Source organism: Oncorhynchus clarkii, chromosome 12 (genome assembly GCF_045791955.1).
Source record: "Oncorhynchus clarkii lewisi isolate Uvic-CL-2024 chromosome 12, UVic_Ocla_1.0, whole genome shotgun sequence".
Classification (NCBI taxonomy): domain Eukaryota; kingdom Metazoa; phylum Chordata; class Actinopteri; order Salmoniformes; family Salmonidae; genus Oncorhynchus; species Oncorhynchus clarkii.
In genome coordinates this window covers 75436098-75455350 of record NC_092158.1, presented here as the reverse complement: position 1 = coordinate 75455350, position 19253 = coordinate 75436098, and the positions used below count along the sequence as shown (strand labels likewise).

Genomic DNA, 19253 nt, shown 5'->3' with positions numbered 1-19253 from the left:
ACTGTTGTTTTAACTTTTTAACCACTTTAATTGATTGTTGATTTGGTGGAGCAAGAGCGATAAGAACATTTAAATAAATGACGAGGCATTCATTGTTAAGGATGCTTCATAGGGCAGATTCAAACAAACGTTATTGTTTTGGCAGCGAAAGGTGCTTAGAGATGCTGGACACTACTGAGACTGAGCAGGAAAGACAACAATTTCCATTAGAAAACTCAACTAGAAAAGTTTAAGTATGTCTAAATCCTCACGTGTGAACTCTCACCCCCTTTACCCATGCTGCCTAGTGCTCATGATCTCTATTCCAGTACAGGTATATTATTGGATCAGGTAGCAGGTGCATGCAGCAGGTGCAATGCAGTACGTCCCAGCCAAGAGCTGAAAACCAGACCCTACAGTACAACTACCTCTAGGGAGACTTCACAACACGTGTTGGGATATGCAGCTAATTGAAGCCTAGAGGTTTTTTTCCAGAGCAGAATAGTCAGGATATAAACATAACGTTACAGAGAACAAACTAAAATGAGAACATAAATGTCAATGGGTCTGGAGAGACCACGAGGACTGGCCAATTCACAGCAATCACAATTCACAAAATTCACTCTGATTTTATATCAAATGACCAGGGAAATCCTCCCCTCAGATCGTAGGGATTACATTTCCAATTTTCGAAGCAGCATAAACAAAGAAGACAAAATTGGGACAGGTTTCTGTCTACTGAACCTGCTGAACTGTGCAGAGACACTCCCGACTCAGTGTAATGCTTTCCTAAGGTCCTGTGGATATAATTAAAGTGGAGGAATAGCTGATGATCCATCATGCAGTTACCATCAGAGAGCAGATGTCTTGGGACGTGAGAGAACTACAAATGGAACTACAATTAGTTCCAATAACTGTTGCAACTGCAAAATTGTTTGCCAAATACTAGGACACAGTAGACCTTTTCACACTCAGACAACCGACTCATGAAAACTATAGGCTATGGGCTATATAGGCTACTATAGGAGTGAGACAATCAAATCGAAGTTTATTTGTCACGTGCGCCGAATACAACAGGTGTAAACCTTACAGTGAAATGCTTACTTACAGGCTCTAACCAATGGTTCCAAAAAAAGTGTGTGTGTGTGTGCGCGTGTGTGTGTGTGTAGGTAAGTAAAGAAATAAAACAACAGTAGAAAGACATTTGAAAAAAGAGTAGCAAGGCTATATACAAACACCTGTTAGTCAGGCTTATTGAGGTAGTATGTACATGAATGTATAGTTAAAATGACTAAGCATAAGATAAACAGAGAGTAGCAGTGTAAAAGAGGGGTTAGGGGGGAGGGCGCACAATGCAAATAGTCCGGGTAACCATTGGTTACCTGTTCAGGATTCTTATGGCTTGGGGGTAAAAACAGTTGCGAAGCCTTTTTGTCCTAGACTTGGCACTCCGGTACCGCTTGCCATGCGATAGTATAGAGAACAGTCTATGACTGGGGTGGCTGGGGACTTTGACAATTTTAGGGCCTTCCTCTGACACCGCTGGTGTAGAGGTCCTGGATGGCAGGTAGCTTTGCCCCAGTGATGTACTAGGCCGTATGCACTACCCTCTGAAGTGCCTTGCGGTCGGAGGCCGAGCAATTGCCGTACCAGGCAGTGATGCAACTGGTCAGGATGCTCTCGATGTTGCAGCTGTAGAACCTTTTGAGGATCTCAGGACCCATGCCAATCTTTTTAGTTTCCTGAGGGGGAATAGACTTTGTCGTGCCCTCTTCACGACGGTCTTGGTTTGTTTGGACCAATCTAGTTTGTTGTTGATGTGGACACCAAGGAATTTGAAGCTCTCAACCTGCTCCACTACAGCCCCGTTGATGAGAATGGGGACGTGCTCGGTGCTCCTTTTCCTGTAGTCCACAATCATCTACTTAGTCTTGGTTACATTGAGGGATAGGTTGTCATTCCGGCACCACCCGGCCAGGTCTCTGACCTCCTCCCTATAGGCTGTCTCGTCATTGTCGGTGATCAGGCCTACCACTGTGTGTCGTCAGCAAACTTAATGATGGTGTTGGAGTCGTGCCTGGCCATGCAGTCGTGGGTGAACAGGGAGTACAGGAGGGGACTGAGCACGCACCCCTGGGGAGCTCCAGTGTTGAGGATCAGCGTGGCAGATGTGTTGCTACCTACCCTCACCACCTGGGGGCGGCCTGTCAGGAAGTCCAGGATCCAGTTGCAGAGGGAGGTGTTTAGTCCCAGGATCCTTAGCTTGGTGATGAGCTTTGAGGGTACTATGGTGTTGAACGCTGAGCTGTAGTCAATGAATAGCATTCTCACATAGGTGTTCCTTTTATCCATGTGGGAAAGGGCAGTGTGAAGTGCAATAGAGATTGCGTCATCTGTGGATCTGTTTGGGCGGTATGCAAATTGGAGTGGGTCTAGGGTTTCTGGGATAATGGTGTTGATGTGAGCCATTACCAGCCTCCATTACCAGCCATTAATCAGAGTAATGATGAAGGGAGAATTGTTCTTCAATAAACAGTGCTTAAAAGGGTGCTGTAAGCCAAGGGATAATTCAATGGAGCAATTTATTTAAAAGGCAGGCGGGTGTTTTGGGTATTGGTGGGCAGGTAGCAATACCAATTCCAAAGGAGGAGCCTGACTATGTAGAACAACTAGCTAGGTTTCCATCCAGTTGGTGACAGATTTTCATGCGAATATTCTAAAATCTGCATAAAAACAACATGCACATTTTCTTACCAGAAATGTTTCCATCAAGTAACAGACTTGTTTGAGGATAAAAGGCTGTGTGTGATGATGTAATACACATAAAAATACATTTCCGGACTCCCGGGTGGCGCAGTGGTCTAGGGCACTGCATCGCAGTGCTAGCCGTGCCACCAGAGACTCTGGGTTTGCGCCCAGGCTCTGTCACAGCCGGCCGCCACCGGGAGGTCCGTGGGGCGACGTACAATTGGCCTAGCGTCGTCCGGGTTAGGGAGGGTTTGGCCGGTAGGGATATCCTTGTCTCATCGCGCACTAGCGACTCCTGTGGCGGGCCGGTCGCAGTGCACGCTAACCAAGTCGCCAGGTGCACAGTGTTTCCTCCGACACATTGGTGCGGCTGGCTTCCAGGTTGGATGCGCGCCGTGTTAAGAAGCGGTGCGGCTTGGTTGGGTTGTGTTTCGGAGGACGCATGGCTTTCGACCTTCGTCTCTCCCGAGCCCGTACGGGAGTTGTAGCGATGAGACAAGATAGTAATTACTAACAATTGGATACCACGAAATTGGGGAGAAAAGGGGGGTCAAATTAAAATAAATAAATACATTTCCATGTACTGAATAAAAAAATACAATTTAGATGGGTTTCAATCACATTTTCAACTCTAGTGATGGAATGTAAAGGTTTAATGTAAACCTGGTTACTGGCAAGCTTCTGGTTTGACAGGATAATATTCCTAGGTCTAGACCTTCTTATCATCATAGAGGATTTAACACCATCTGCTGTAGGAGGTTATTTTGCTCAGCCCTCAAACAAATCAAATCTTACTTTGACAAAGGCAAGGAGGAATAAGCCACTGCTTTTCTGACCTTTCTTTTGAGCATCTTCCTTTATCACCGCTGTAAATTACTTGGCTGGCTCGCCTAGAAATTATTTGGTTGTTAACAGTCTTAAATGTCAGCCATAATCTAGCACTTTCACACAATGTTTTTGCTTTGAGGACAATGTTGTAGCTAGTGTTGCTCCAATACCAAACCTATCCGCTCATCCTCCAGGCCGCCATACCTGCAGGTAGAAATACAGCAGCAATATGCTAGAACATATGTATGTTCATCACATTAGTCGGTGAGTGGGAAAAGGAGGAAGAGGGGCTTAACATTATTATAGCTCTGAGTGAGAGTGAATAATGTAAAGTGTCCTGTGAATATGGCCTTTTAATACCATTAGTATTAAATACCACCAAGATTTTTAAGAGCATAATAATCATAATTCTATTCTAGCCTCTTCCCATTCCATTTAAATTCCCCCAGAACTCTTTGCGTGGGAGGGATTCTGTTTCTTCCTTACGCACTTCTTTTTTGCCCCTCAGTCTTTGCAAGGGCATCTGTGTATGTGTGTGTGTGAGAGAGAGAGGGAGAGAGAGAGAGCGATAGCTGGCTGTGATCACTAACTTGGTGACCTACTTTCCAAGACTGCAGCACATACAAATAATAATACAGAGTTATGCTCCTGTAAGAATATACAGAAGGAAGGTGATGCCTTTGTTTCTGACAAAAGGTTCAGTTGAATTGAAATCTGTATCAAAAAGTTAATGGGCCAAGGCATAACTGCACTCTTCTTGAGCCTGTTTAGATCAATTTGATTTCCTTTCTATTTCAAAAAGTAAAGTCTTTAATTAGATGGCTCCAAATGTACATTCTAGCTGTAGAGTTTCCCCGTTTTCATCAAAAAGAGCTTGAGGTGAATGAATGTACAATAGCAAAAACATCCCACCAACTTGACTTCCACCCATATGACACACAGCACATACACAGAGTCACTGTCACTTGCTGTGTGTGGATGTCTCCTCTCCTGTGTAAAGGTCTCTGTGGTGATAGACAGGAAGCTTCCCTGCAGCTAGGCTGAGAGGCTGAAAGGGCTCACCCCCTGAGTCCACACACTGATACACTAGCAGCAGACATTAAGTAAAAGGTCAGGGAGCATCCCACAACCTTCTACAAAAGACTTCCAAAGGCCTCTGTGTCACCTGCTGTGCTTATCTGTCACAGCTAATAAATAGGCCTTTCTCCTAAGGTAATCCAATGACAGGGTTAAACATGGACCAGCTGAGAACAGCGCTGGCCCTCGAGGCAGCAGTTTCTGCTGGTGTCACATATCCTTATAGGAGTCCATTGGCTCATCCAAATGTGCACCATTCCTTGAGGCCCACATTGACAATTGGGGTGGGATGATAGCAGTATCGTGATACTCATTAGTATCGTGGCAAAGGAAACAAAACACAAAGCGGATTTGACTTCTTTAGGAAAACAGCGCTAATGTTGGAAACAAACATTATGTTGTCATCCAGAGCAGAACCGGCGCCAGGATAAAGTGAGTAAGGGGGCAGTGGAAATCGGTGAGGGGGCTACATTTTGGGGTGTTCTCGCATTGGAATTATATTTAATTCTGCTTATCACGCTTTACCAAAATAAACATAAAGTTCAAATGCAGAGACTCCGAGATCATTGAGTGCTTTTGAAATGACAGGTTGGCGCGAAGTCTGTAATCCATCTCCGCTACGCCGTGTCAGTGTAAAATAGGGTCCTTCTAGCAGTCACAAGGACATATTCAGCAGGAGGAGGCAGGTAGAGATGCAAATTAGTTGGATTTATTTTACACAGCACTGGGGTTTCAAAGATGACGGCGATATTTATATTGATATTTAAACGAGCACTGGGTACATGATACCATGTTGGTCAATGTGTATGTCCATTTGGTGAATGTAGATTAACAGAGCAAATAAAGGACCATCATAGCAGTTGCCCCAAGGCAGATGAACACTTTGCCCAGGCCCTAAACACCATCCAATAACCTTTTGGCAATGCAGGGGTACAAACTTCCCCACGTGGGCCTTTTTTTCTAGCAGGTAAGAGAGAATTCTCTCCTGAACAATGCACAGTGGATACTGGGGTTGACTCCAGACTCCCCAGCTGTGACAACTTCCGTGCCACTCCCAGGAAAGATTTTGCAGTGCAGTCCTTTTCTCTCCAAGCCCAAGGAAAGGGACAGAGTACACCCTGCCACCCTCTCCAGGCTCCGGAGAGAGCTAGGTCATCATCAATTCAGTGTCAGTCAATGTCGGGATGAAAACCTCACTCATAGGAAGAGCAGAGGAGCAGGAAGGAGACAATTGGGCCGCCAACACTTAAACTGGTAAACTTGACCCCGCCCTTATAAATCTAAATCAAATATTACATGCCAAGGTGTACAACTTTATTCACTTAGCATACCACAGAGATGAGACGCATTTTTTCCCGCTTTTTATGGAAACTCAAAGGAGTCATACCTAACTGCCCCAGTGGCTTTCCATAGCCCGCCTACACACACAGTGGCACGCCCTGTCCATTGTGCTGACAGCGAAGATAGTTTTAGTTTTAAAAAGATCTAAATCTGAGGGGGGCTAGGCCCCCTTTAGCCCCCTCGTGGAGCCAGGTACGAGTCACATGTATTTATTTCCCAAGATATAGCACAAACTATTTTACATAGAGCAGGTTTTTAAAGGACAACAGAGTTTGGTCTGCTTCATTTTCATTTTTGCTATGGAAAAAATATTGTCATACTGGTATCACCCTGACCCTATTGGCAATAGTGTAAGTCTTGGCAATTGATTCCTGCAAAACAGGAAGTTGATTCCTGCAAACAGGAAGTCACCTTTCTGTGTATGATATAATAGTTATGTCAAATGTACCTTTTAACGAATAACAGCCTTATGTTGTATTACTGAAATGTTACCAGACTGCACTTGACTCCATAGTTATATTGGTCATTCGATCCTTCCTCCTTGAAAAGGTCTGAGACCTCTATTTTATTCATTGTGCTGCCATTCTTCTTCTGTATACTTGTATGTCTGTGCTCCCCTTGATTATGGAATGAAGAAGCACAGGGAGGGAGGAAGATGGAGAGAGGGCTGTGATAAAAATTTCATAAGACCTGCAGTCAGAACAGTAGTGAACCTGAAGCTCCTGCTGCAGAGACAGAGAGCGGAGGAAGAAGCCAGCCCATGTCAATAACACTGCCCAAGAGCAAGAACGTTAGTAACAAGCGAACCCTCCTGGTTAACAAGAAATGTTCCCTTCCCAAAACAGAGAGGACTGTTTGGTCTGGCTTTCTGTTACAAAACAACCCACTGGACAAAAACTGGTTGAATCAACATTGTTTCCATGTCAGTTCAACAAAAATAATGAAATATGATGACATTGAATCAATGTGGAAAACTGATAGGACCATCTCTGAATAGTGGGCCATGTGGACACCAAGGCTTTGAGTTCATGTGATGTCAGTGTTTGTTCAACATCTAAAATAATTACCTGGAACAAAGCTCCCTTGGACTGCATCTTTGTACGCCCACCAACCATCATGAATCTTTGGTGAAATTAGCTGTGCTGCAGTAGGAAAAAAACAAAACCACATTAACTATCATGTCGCTGAAAATGATCATCAACTCACTTGTTAGAACACTTAACTTTCACTTCTTAAGTCTAATATTACCTTTAAAGAGACAATGAGAGAGATTGGAGATAAAAAAAACTGAATTGAGGCCCTGGCTTTTGTGGTCAGCCTGACCACATTAAAGAGACGTAGGGTTTGGAACGTTCAAGTGGATACCTCCATTTAATAGGATATGTTACGTTACAAATAATAATGGTCTGGTTACTTAAGACATAAATGAAAAGTAGGGAGGTTGGTCCATAACCAAGGGAAGTAGGGTGCACAAGCATTTCGCTACACTCACAATAACATCTACTAACCATGTGTATGTGACCAATAAAATGTGATTTGATTTTGATTCAATTTATGAAAAATCTGAAAAAAAGTATAAAAATAAGGCAACCAAAGGTTGTGTGTTCGAGTTGGGTCGGGGACAACTGTAGCATTTAAGCTAACACTTTCCCTAACCTCAACCTAATTCTACTAACCTGCAACTTACATTCTCCTAACCTTTGTCCTTACCTAACAAAAGAACAAGCAGCCTGGAATCAGAGCAAGATGTATAGTACTTCCTTTTTTTAACCAGGCAAGTTGGTTAAGAACAAATTCTTATGAACTGCCGTGTTCAGGGGAAGAATGACAGATGTTTACCTTGTCAGCTCAGGGATTTGATCCAGCACCCTTTCGGTGACTGGCCCAACACTTTAACCACTAGGCTACTGCCACCCAATACGTCATCCAAGATGCATTATACATTACATCATCCAATTCGTATGATATTGTTCGGCAGGGTAAGACGTGATACTACATGTCCTCCAATTCATATGATATTGTACAACAGCTATTCCATTCATAACATAACATATCATACTTAATGGAGGGGAACAAATTTAGATCCCAAATCCTATGAATTGCCCTGAGGCCAAGTTGTTGTGGTACAGGTGGTAGAGCACCTGCCTCTGCACCACACAGGATCTGGGGATCGTGCCCCCTGTCAGTTGTCCTCTCTTACTCTCTTGCTACATTGGTGGCAGGCAGCAATGGGATCATTCCGGAGGTTTCTAGGGCGCTGGTTTGCAGACGGTGCTCTGTGCGAATGGACAAGTCTCGAAGGGAGAGAATACTGAAACACTGTTTATGTGAGTGTTCTACTGCCTCTATCACAGGCCCAGGGTTTTGTGGTACATCACTTGCCCTTCTGCACTTCTGTATCTTGGGGTCAAGCCCCACGGTCAGCTGTTCTTCACACTAAACATCATGTCAGCGGTCATGATGGTAAGAACATAATATACCATTTATTGCTGTCTGGCAGATGTAAATAAGAACAGAAATTAGATGGAACTTTTCAAGTATGTTTATTGACAAATGAGTCTCTGTCATAGCTTATTTTGGGAAAGAGGCCTCCTAGGATGATGTAAGATGTGGGTAATAATGATATCCATGCAACATGTAAAGAGCAACGCCTAATGTTGAATCTAATCTCAGCATTACAAATTTGGCAGGCGCAAAGAGATTTTGTAAAATGTTCTCTCATTTGTACCAAATTGGGGGCGGGACAAAAAAAATCTATAATCCTAAACACAAATAGCCTATTATATAATATTATGACTAAGATTCACGAGAATGGCTAGAAAATCAACGATTACAGTAATTGTGTTGCCAACTCACGCGCAAGTGGAGCAAAGATTTGCTTTATTGACCTTTAAAGACTCGTCATGCTTAAACCTACATTAAAACAATTATTGGTAGACAGCTGCAACACCCGTGCCCTACATTGCACGGTTTACAGTTGCAACCGTATCATCAACAGAAGACTATTCTGTATTTCCTTTCAGGGTTTGTTCAAGCCCTGAAGTTCATCACTTCATCTCATTAATTACATTTAATAACCGCAGGCTTCAAGGCTTACCTGATGTACAGATGAAATATGCTTGAAAAATCAAAAATATTTCCCAAACGATATGCATTCTTCATTCATTCCAAGTTAATTTTGCAAAAGCTTAAATATATTAATTGTAAAGTTTGAGTTCTTAACGATGACAAACTTTGATGAGGCATTTTCCCCAATCCGTCAACGATCCAAGGTGTCACTTTCAGAGTGGGGCGCGCTCTGCCAAAATGGTATGCCAAAAGAACGCGCGTCAAAAACCACTACCGCTCAAAACACGTTGTAATGTGAGCAATAAAAAATATATATTCTATAATTACGACACGATGCCGTCGTTCGCTTCGCCATTGAATGTGTTTGAAGACCGAGTACGAACTAAAGCTACATGACTGGCTATCTTTGAGTGGACTCAACTTGTCACTGCGTGCCGCAGACCATCACCATGGGCAGACTGGTCTCGTGGACTAGACGTAGCATAGTAAACGTAAGTACGGGACACTCAAATTAGTACAATACTGTATGTTTGGTATGCTTATATAAGATAGTAGGTTACTTAAGGCAAAAACGAAAGGAAAGTGGTTGGTCGTGGTGGTTGAGTGACATAACGCAAAAGTCTAGCAACTCAAAGGTTACATGGTCAAATCTTATCACAGACAGCTTTTGAATTTGAGCTAATTAGCAACTTTGCAACTACTTACTTATTTTTAGGTACTTTGCAACTACTCAGTAGCGGTGCATGGGTAATATCACTGAGGACGCCAAGGCAGTTCAAAAGCCATATTACGTGAAAATTGCGTTGTTTGCTTTATAAGCTATTCGTTCATACGCCACCGTGATATACAATAAGGCAGTGACTAGAAAAAGACAACAGTCACACAGTGGCGGAAATAATTTCAAATACACATATGTTAGTTTCGTCACAAAACCGGAGAGGCCTGTAATTTTCATCATAGGTACACTTCAACTATGACAGACAAAATGAGAAAAAAATCCAGAAAATCACATTGTAGGATTTTTTATGAATTTATTTGCAAATTATGGTGGAAAATAAGTATTTGTTCGCCTACAAACAAGCAAGATTTCTGGCTCTCACAGACCTGTAACTTCTTCTTTAAGAGGCTCCTCTGTCCTCCACTCGTTACCTGTATTAATGGCACCTGTTTGAACTTGTTATCAGTATAAAAGACACCTGTCCACATCCTCAAACAGTCACACTCCAAACTCGTACAATTTGTAATTTGTAACACATCATACAACATGGATGATGGACATTCACAAATGACTACATACCATACGAAAGGAAACATATCATACTAAATGTAGTGTCTCAGATTTCTGTATAGAATAATACGAAATACTCTGAGACCGTGTTGCCATGAGACACTGACATGCCAGCAAGGTGTGAAAAAAGAATGATGATCAGTCAATAGATAAGCTACTCTGAATCTGTAATCTTTACTTTTATTAATTCATGTAGTAATGCATCTTAACAGGAATGGCATGTAGCCTACGTTTTGGCAGTTTGTAATGTATTGCCAAATGGCCATATTTATAAGGCTACAAGTTTTAATTTGTGTGATTAAATCTGTGCTTATGATACCCACAAACCATGACAGGCCTACACAATACAACAATATAACTTAACCCCTACCTAGCCCATAATATTGGGAAAAATGTAGATACATTCCATAATTTCCCACATAGCTAGAAAATACAAGTTCAATGCAAATTAATGGATAATCTGAACACTTAGAGACATCTGGTGGTTGTACTTAGCTAGTACATCTCCAGGAAAAATGTTTGCCGATATACAAACATGGAGGTATTCCACCCATTGTAGACTATACTGTACATAGTCCCACTGTAACACCTATAGGGCTTGGATATAATTGAGTTGAGAAAACAATTATTGTTGGGAGTCTATAATTGGTAGTCAGCTTTCCACTGGATCAGGTGTTGGACTAAGGGTTAGGCCTATACTGTATGACAGACTGGAGTTTGGGGCCACTGGCAACTATGGGTTCCTATGAGAACTCATGTTGTTCATGTTGCCACTAATGTCAATACTAATATTCTAACTGCAGGCTAGTAATTCAATAGCCATTTCATTGTTACATATGAAATTCACTTATTTTCTTGCCTGTGCTTGATAGCCACCTCAATCTCAAAGAGGATTTTCCCCTTATTGTTTCTCATGTTTGCAGATTCCTTTTCTAGAAGGTGATACATCTTCCCTACAATGTAAGACAGTACAAATGTGGTGTACTCAACCATCTCCTTCTTTATTTCCTCCTCACCTAGAGACATGATAAGAAACATCAGGATCAGACACATCAAGCAAAGAAAGGATACACAAAGAGAAGGAAAGCATAGAATGAGATGACATACCTTTACAATTCTACATATTGAAGAGGGGCATGTATATGATGGTGGGGTCACTCGGTTGCCCTCAGACACGTAGCAGTCCTTTGGATGGTATTTTTCCTTTGTCACACTGTCGCCTATTTTGGAGAATGGATTTGCCATCTTTTTTTAATAGTCCCTGGAGTGCATCACATTCTGTGGGTAAAGAAGGTATTAGTATGCGCCCCAAATGACACCCTACTCCCTATAGTGCTTTACTTTAGACCGAGAACCAGGGACTCTGTTCAGAAGTAGTGCACTACATAGGGGAATACTGTGCCATTTCGGACGAAGACTTGAATGTGGCCGAACCATCTAGGCCGCGGGTGTCACATTTGGATAGAAATATAGTATAATACGTCAAAAGAGATTTCTAAGTGGGAATTAAGGGTAGATTTTCCTAAAATATGTCCACTGCGCTGAGCATCACATCTCCAAACACTTCACCAGTTCATTTTCAAGCTCTCTGGCACCAGTGTAAAATGTGTATTGGTTTAATTTGGTTTGTCTGCAAAGTAGACAGATGGAATATTCCTATAGTAATGCTACTCTCACAAATACCACTAGTACAACAAGTATGACCAATCTATCTTATCATCACTGTCATCATCAACAGCATCACAAACAATCATAGTTGTGACTGGATACAGAACCAGATACAGTGCCATTCTTTGTCTCCGAGTTCTGGGGGACACGGGATAGCGCTGGGATAAATATATTCCAAATTATTTTTGTTCTAGATGACAAATAACATTTATTATTTTTCTCCTTTTATTTATTCTAATTGTTTCTCTCCCTCTGTACCAATCTAAGAGCACAGAGTAATACATTTAATCCAGCCAGTCGTGATCTCCTTTTCCTCTGCCAAAGCACATCCCAATATATCTGTAATTAGTGACATCACCATTGAAGAACATACATATTTATCACAGGTGTTCATGTATCTGTTACATAGTATTTATAACAGGGCCAACACTAACTATAACACATAAAAGTGCAACATACTGTACATACTATTAGAGATGGGCACCAATATGGAAAATCTATCGATCATTTAGATTTTTCGATATGATTTTGACATCGGTTTACAAAAAAACCCATTGCAAATGTCTCTGGGCAGAGAACTGCCTGCTAATTGCCACCTGGGCCAGGAGTGAATATTCTAGGAGCGTAAACCTACAGTGGGTGCACAGACCATTTGGGGAGCAGGTACTCAAACCAAAAAATCTGCAACCGCGGTCACAGACTAGTTGAACAAACCTGACTGATTATTTAGTTACATAGAAGCAATAGATGGCCACATCGTAAGAGCTAATTAAATTACACATATTTAATACGAATTTAGCGACGACTTGCGAGATGTGGGTTCAGAACCACAAGGACAAAAACTGTATAGATGTTTTTTTAAGGGGCATGTGCTCTGTACAGGCAAAGCCCTATCTAAAAGTTCCGTGGGATGAATTTGTGCATGCAGAACAGTCATATGTTTTGTTTTTTTGCATAGTAGTGTAGGTTAACAGAAAAGATCAACTGATATCATGATATTCTTTGCTTATATTGATCAAACAATATTGATATCGTGGGCTCCCGAGTGTCGCAGTGGTCAAAGGCACTGCATCTCAGTGATAGAGGCATCACCACAGACCTTGGTTCCGATTCCAGGCTGTATCACAACCGGCCGTGATTGGGAGTCCCATAGGTGGCGCACAATTGGCCCACTGTTGTCCGAGTTAGGGTTTGGCCCTGGGAGGCCGTTATTGTAAATAAGAAATTGTTCTTAACTGACTTAAATAAAGGTTACATTAAAATATATATAAGCTGCCACTGATCCCTTTTTCCCCTTTTCGTTTGATGTTATGTCAAGAGGTGTTCCTGTTTATTGTTAAGGCTTTTTCGCTGTCCGGCGTATGTACCAGTTTGTACTTGGGTAGAGTGTTTTACGCCTGTGTTCGGCGTTACCCATTTGTACGCTATTTCGTTTGTACACTATTTCTGTTGGACATTAAAGCGTTTTTCCCGAATCCTCTGCTCTCTGCGCCTGACTCCACACCCATCACTCTTCCAGCGTTACAGAAGCTCGCACCACTACAATGGAGTAAGCAGGAGCAGCGACCACCCTTCTCCCCACGAAGGAGGAGCATGTCCTTCATCACACGGCCATCTTCTATCGCATCGGATCAGCGATGGATCAGATGATGGAGAGGATGGACCGCTGGGAGAGGAGTGGTCTCCCTACTTCCCCTCCAACCCTCCCACCTGCAACGCTACAACCTCCTCCAGCGGTATCCGGTACCAGCGCCCTGCGTATTGCGCCTCCGAGGGAGTACGATGGAGCGGCGGCGGGGTGCCAGGGATTCCTGCTCCAACTCGAGCTTTACCTGGCCACCATTCGGCCGGCTCCCTTGGACGAGGAGAGTGTGAGTGTCCTCGTCTCTTGCTTGACAGGTAGAGCCCTGGAGTTGGCCAACGCCGTCTGGAACGAGCCCGACTCGGCGAGGGGCCACTACCCGGAGTTCACCCTCCGTTTCTGGGCCGTGTTCGATCACCCTCCGGAGGGCCGAGCGGCAGGTAAGAGATTGTTCCATCTCAGGCAGGGGACCTTGGAGTGGAGTGGAACGACAGGGCCCTGATAGACCATTACAGGTGTAGCCTGAGAGAGGACGTCCGCAGGGAGCTGGCTTGTCGGGACACTACGCTCACCCTGGACGAGCTCATAGACCTGTTGATTTTATTAATTTGTTTCCTTAAGTTTTCTCCTTCTCTCCAGCATAAGGCGCTAGTCGATTCAGGCGCAGCTGGGAACTTTATAGATCGCGGACTCGCCCAGAGGTTGAGGATTCCGTTAGTACAGGTAGACCTCCCCCTTCCCCGTGCACTCCTTAGAGAGTCGACCGTTAGGGTCAGGGCTGGTGAGGGAGGCCACGGTTCCACTGGAGATGATTACGTGGGGGGATCATAAGGAGCGGATTAGTCTGTTCCTTATCGATTCACCTGCGTTTCCGGTGGTGCTGGGGGTTCCCTGGCTGGCTATTCACAATCCTAGGATTTCGTGGAGACAGGGAGCTCTCCAGGGGTGGTCTGATGAGTGTTCAGGCAGGTGTGTAGGAGTTTCCATCGGTGCGACGACGGTGGAGAGTCCAGACCAGGTTTCCACCGTGCGCATTCCCGCTGAGTATGCCGATTTGGCTATCGCCTTCAGTAAAAAGAAGGTGACCCAATTACCACCCCATCGACAGGGGGATTGCGTGATAAACCTCCAGCTAAACGCTGCACTGCCCAGGAGTCACGTGTACCCTTTGTCCCAGGAGGAGACGTTGGCTATGGAGACATATGTCACGGAAGCTCTGGGACAGGGGTACATTCGGCCCTCCATGTCACCATGTCTCCTCGAGTTTCTTTTTTGTGAAGAAAAAGGAGGGTGGTTTGCGTCCGTGCATTGATTATCGAGGTCTCAATTCCATCACGGTGGATTTTAGTTACCCACTACCTCTCATCGCTACTGCGGTGGAATCATTTCACGAGGCGCGGTTCTTCACGAAACTGGACCTCAGGAGCAAGTATAATCTAGTGCGTATTCGGGAGGGAGATGAGTGGAAAACGGCGTTTAGTACCACATCTGGCCATTAGGAGTACCTCGTCATGCCATATGGGTTAAAGAATGCTCCAGCCATCTTTCAATCCTTCGTCGACGAGATTCTCAGGGACCTGCACGAACAGGATGTGGGGGTGTATATTGACGATATCTTGATCTACTCCTCTCATGCTCATGTGTCTCTGGTGCGCAAGGTTCTTGGGCGACTGCTGGAGCATGACCTATACGTGAAGGTGGAGAAATGTGAGTTTTCCAAACGAGCCGTTTCCTTCCTGGGTTATCGCATTTCCACCTCGGGGGTGGTGATGGAGTGTGACCGCGTCAAGGCCGTGCGTAATTGGCCGACTCCGACCACGGTAAAGGTGGTGCAGCGGTTCTTAGGGTTTGCCAATTACTACCGGAGGTTTATCCGGGGTTTTGGTCAGGTGGCGGCTCCCATTACCTCACTGCTGAAGGGGGGGCCTGTGCGTTTGCAGTGGACGGCAGAGGCGGACGGAGCTTTCCTTCGTTTGTTCACCGACGCTTCGGTGTAGGCACATCCGGACCCCTCTTTGGCGTTCATAGTGGAGTTGGACGCATCCGAGGCTGGGGTTGGAGCCGTGCTCTCACAGCGCTCGGGTGCTCCACCGAAGCTCCGCCCCCATGCTTTTTTTTTTAAGAAGCTCGGGCCGGCGGAGCAAAACTGTGATGTGGGGGACAGGGAGTTGTTGGCTGTGGTTAAAGCCCTGAAGGTGTGGAGACACTGGCTTGAGGGGGCTAAGCACCCTTTCCTCATCTGGACTGACCACTGTAATCTGGAGTATATCCGAGCAGCTAGGAGACTGAATCCTCGTCAGGCAAGGTGGGCCATGTATTTCACCAGATTTAGATTCACGATCTTGTATAGACCAGGTTCCCTTAACACTAAGGCCGACGCGCTGTCCCGTCTCTACGACACTGAGGACCGGTCCATTGATCCTACTCCTATCATTCCGGCGGCTAGGCTTGTGGCACCGGTAGTATGGGAGGTGGACGCGGACATCGAGCGGGCGCTAAGGGGGGAACCTGTGCCTCCACAGTGCCCGGGGGGGTCGTAGGTACGTGCCGCTCGCTGTTCGTGATCAATTGATTCGGTGGGCTCATAGTCTACCCTCGTCGGGTCACCGGGGGATTTCGAGGACAGTGCGGGTCTTAGGGGGAAGTACTGGTGGCCCACCTTAGTTAAGGACGTGCGGTTCTATGTCTCCTCCTGTTCAGTGTGCACCCAGAGCAAGGCTCCTAGGCACTTGCCACGAGGGAAGTTACAACCCCTCCCCGTTGCACAACGGCCGTGGTCCCATCTATTGGTGGACTTTGTCACTGATCTTCCCCTGTCTCAGGGAGACACGACGATCCTGGTCGTTGTGTATCGGTTCTCTAAGTCCTGCCGTCTTATCCCGTTGCCCGGTCTCCCTACGGCCCTACAGACTGCAGAGGCTCTGTTCACCTACGTCTTCCGGCACTACGGGGTGCCCGAGGACATCGTTTCTGATCGGGGTCCCCAGTTCACATCCCGAGTGTGGAACATCTGGGGTCTCGGTCAGCCTGACCTCGGGGTATCACCCGGAGAGTAATGGGCAGGTGGAGAGAGTGAACCAGGAGGTGGGTAGGTTTCTGCGGTCGTATTGCCAGGACCGGACAAAATTCTAGCAAAATTAAAAAAACATGCCATTACATTTCACACCCATTAAGTGTGTGCCCTCAGGCCACTACTCTATTACCACACATATCTACAAACCAAAATCCATGTGTACATGTGTGTGTATGTAGTGCGTACGTTATCATGTGTGTGTGTGTATGAGTGTGTCTGTGCCTCTGTGTGTCTCTTCACTGTCCCCGCTGTTCCATAAGGTGTATTTTTATGTTTTTGTAATGTGATTTTACCGCTTGTCTATGGTGCTGACCTCTTTCATGACCCCGGCTGCTGTGAAGACACCCTAGACGTCTGTGAGAGAGAAAGCCCTCCACCTCCACTCTGTCGTTTAACCAACCCTGGACCTCTCCAAAGCCTACACTGGGTCCCTTTATGGTCTCAATCGTTTTGTCTGGACAACAGGCAGCTTCTTTGAACAGAGAAGATGTGTGTGTGTGTGTGTGTGTGTGTGTGGGTGTGGGTGTGGGTGTGGGTGTGTGAGTGCAATGATAATCGTGGGTTATAACGTGCTATCAAAATCAATGCATTTTCCTTACTGCTAAATAAGGTCATTCTTTATCATTCTTTATCCCCTTACACTGTGTACAAGACAGTAGTTTTGGAATTGTTAGTTAGATTACTTGTTATTACTGCATTGTCGGAACTAGAAGCACAAGCATTTCGCTACACTCGCATTAACATCTGCTAACCATGTGTATGTGACAAATAAAATTTGATTTGATTTGATTTGATTTGATTTGAAATACATATTTAAGATTTCTTTCCCTGAACCTACTTGCTCTCTACTTGTGTTCTAATGTATATATTTACTGTACGATAATACACGGTATCTGTCTGTGCTTACCAGGTGGACTCAGACACCACACGCACATACAGGAGGCAGTCCAGCAGGTCATCCATGCCCATCTGATGAAGACATGAGCATGGCCACTGCAGCCCTTTGTCCACCTGCTGAACCGAGCAGTGCTATGTGTGACACGCTCTGATTGTTTCAATATGAAAAGATAATCAACAAAGAACTCCAAACAATCATGAAGGTTGTGTTCTTTACACTTGGAAACCTCTTACTCATGTGACTGTCTACATTTAATTCAGTTTCACACTGTTAAGTTGAATTCATTTCATGCAGTTCATTTTGCTGCCATGGGAGGAGGAGAAATCCAAGGGTATCTGACCATTTGATCCACATACCGGTTCACAGTTGATGTCATTCCTCCTCAACCATTCTAGAATGTTATGTTTCTTCTTCACAACATACTTCTCCCCTACAACGACAGTGAGACTTCTGAACTGTTGGCTGAAATTAACAACACAAATTCTTATTATCAAAGGAGGCAATAATTAACAACAAATGTGTCATAGTACAAATGATCAGACTCTTAACGTTTTGTGAATTTCTTGAATGTTTCTCCATGATTTTTCAAAGTAATTGATTGCAAAATGGACATCATGCGTAGGCGTGCAAGGTTTCAAAACCGAACTGGCACTGAAAGTATGCCTCCAGTATGCCATATACATGTAGGCCTAATGTACACTACATGACCAAAAGTATGTGGACACCTGCTCGTCGAACATCTCATTCCAAAATCATGGGCATTATTATGGAGTTGGTCCCCCATTTGCTGCTATAACAGCCTCCACTCTTCTGGGAAGGCTTTCCACTAGATGTTGGAACATTGCTGTGTGGACTTGCTTCCGTTCAGCCACAAGAGCATTAGTGAGGTCGGGCATAGATGTTGGGCGATTAGACCTGGCTTGCAGTCAGCGTTCCAATTCATTCCAAAGGTGTTCGATGGGGTTAAGGTCATGGCTCTGTGCAGGCCAGTCAAGTTCTTCCTCACCGATCGCGACAAACCATTTCTGTATGGACCTCGCTTTGTGCACAAGGGCATTGTCATACTGAAACAGGAAAGGGCATTCCCTACAGAATCATCTAGAATGGCATTGTAAGCTGTAGCGTTAAGATTTCCCCTCACAGGAGCTAATGGGCCTAGACCAAACCATGAAAAACAGTCCCAGACCATTATTCCTCTTCCACCTAACTTTACAGTTGGCACTATGCATTCAGGCAGGTAGCGTTCTCCTAGCATCTGGCAAATCCTGACTCGTCCGACGGACTGTCAGATGGTGAAGCGTGATTCATTACGCCAATGGCGGCAAGCTTTACACCACTCCAGCCGACGCTTGGCATTGCACATTGTGATCTCAGGCTTGTATGCGCCTGCTCGGCCATGAAACCCATTTCATGAAGCTCCCGACGAAACTGTTTTTGTGATGACATTGATTCCAGAGGCGGTTTGGAACTCGGTAGTTATTGTTGCAACCAAGGACAGACAATTTTTACGCTCTACTTGCTTCAGCACTCGGGGGTCCCGTTCTGTGAGCTTGTGTGGCCTACCACTTCGCAGCTGAGCCATTGTTGCTCCTAGACGTTTCCACTTCACAATAACAGCACTTACAGTTGACTGGGGCAGCTTTAGCAGGGCAGACATTTGACAAACTAACTTGTTGGAAAGGTGGCATCCTATGACGGTGTC

At 44.8% G+C, this 19253-nt stretch overlaps 1 protein-coding gene across 1 annotated transcript in view; it reads right to left on the bottom strand.

Moving 5' to 3' along the window:
* Positions 1 to 9500, bottom strand: part of LOC139421299 (carbonic anhydrase-related protein 10-like) — a 30638-nt gene extending 21138 nt beyond the window's left edge. Inside the window, exons 1-2 of the mRNA XM_071172044.1 lie at positions 9071 to 9500; positions 7041 to 7115 (exon numbers count right to left, since the gene is read on the bottom strand). Coding sequence (XP_071028145.1) covers positions 7041 to 7115; positions 9071 to 9128 — 133 coding nt within the window. The 5' untranslated portion in view covers positions 9129 to 9500. The remainder of the gene's footprint in view (positions 1 to 7040; positions 7116 to 9070) is intronic.
* Between the last annotated feature and the right edge of the window lie 9753 nt (positions 9501 to 19253).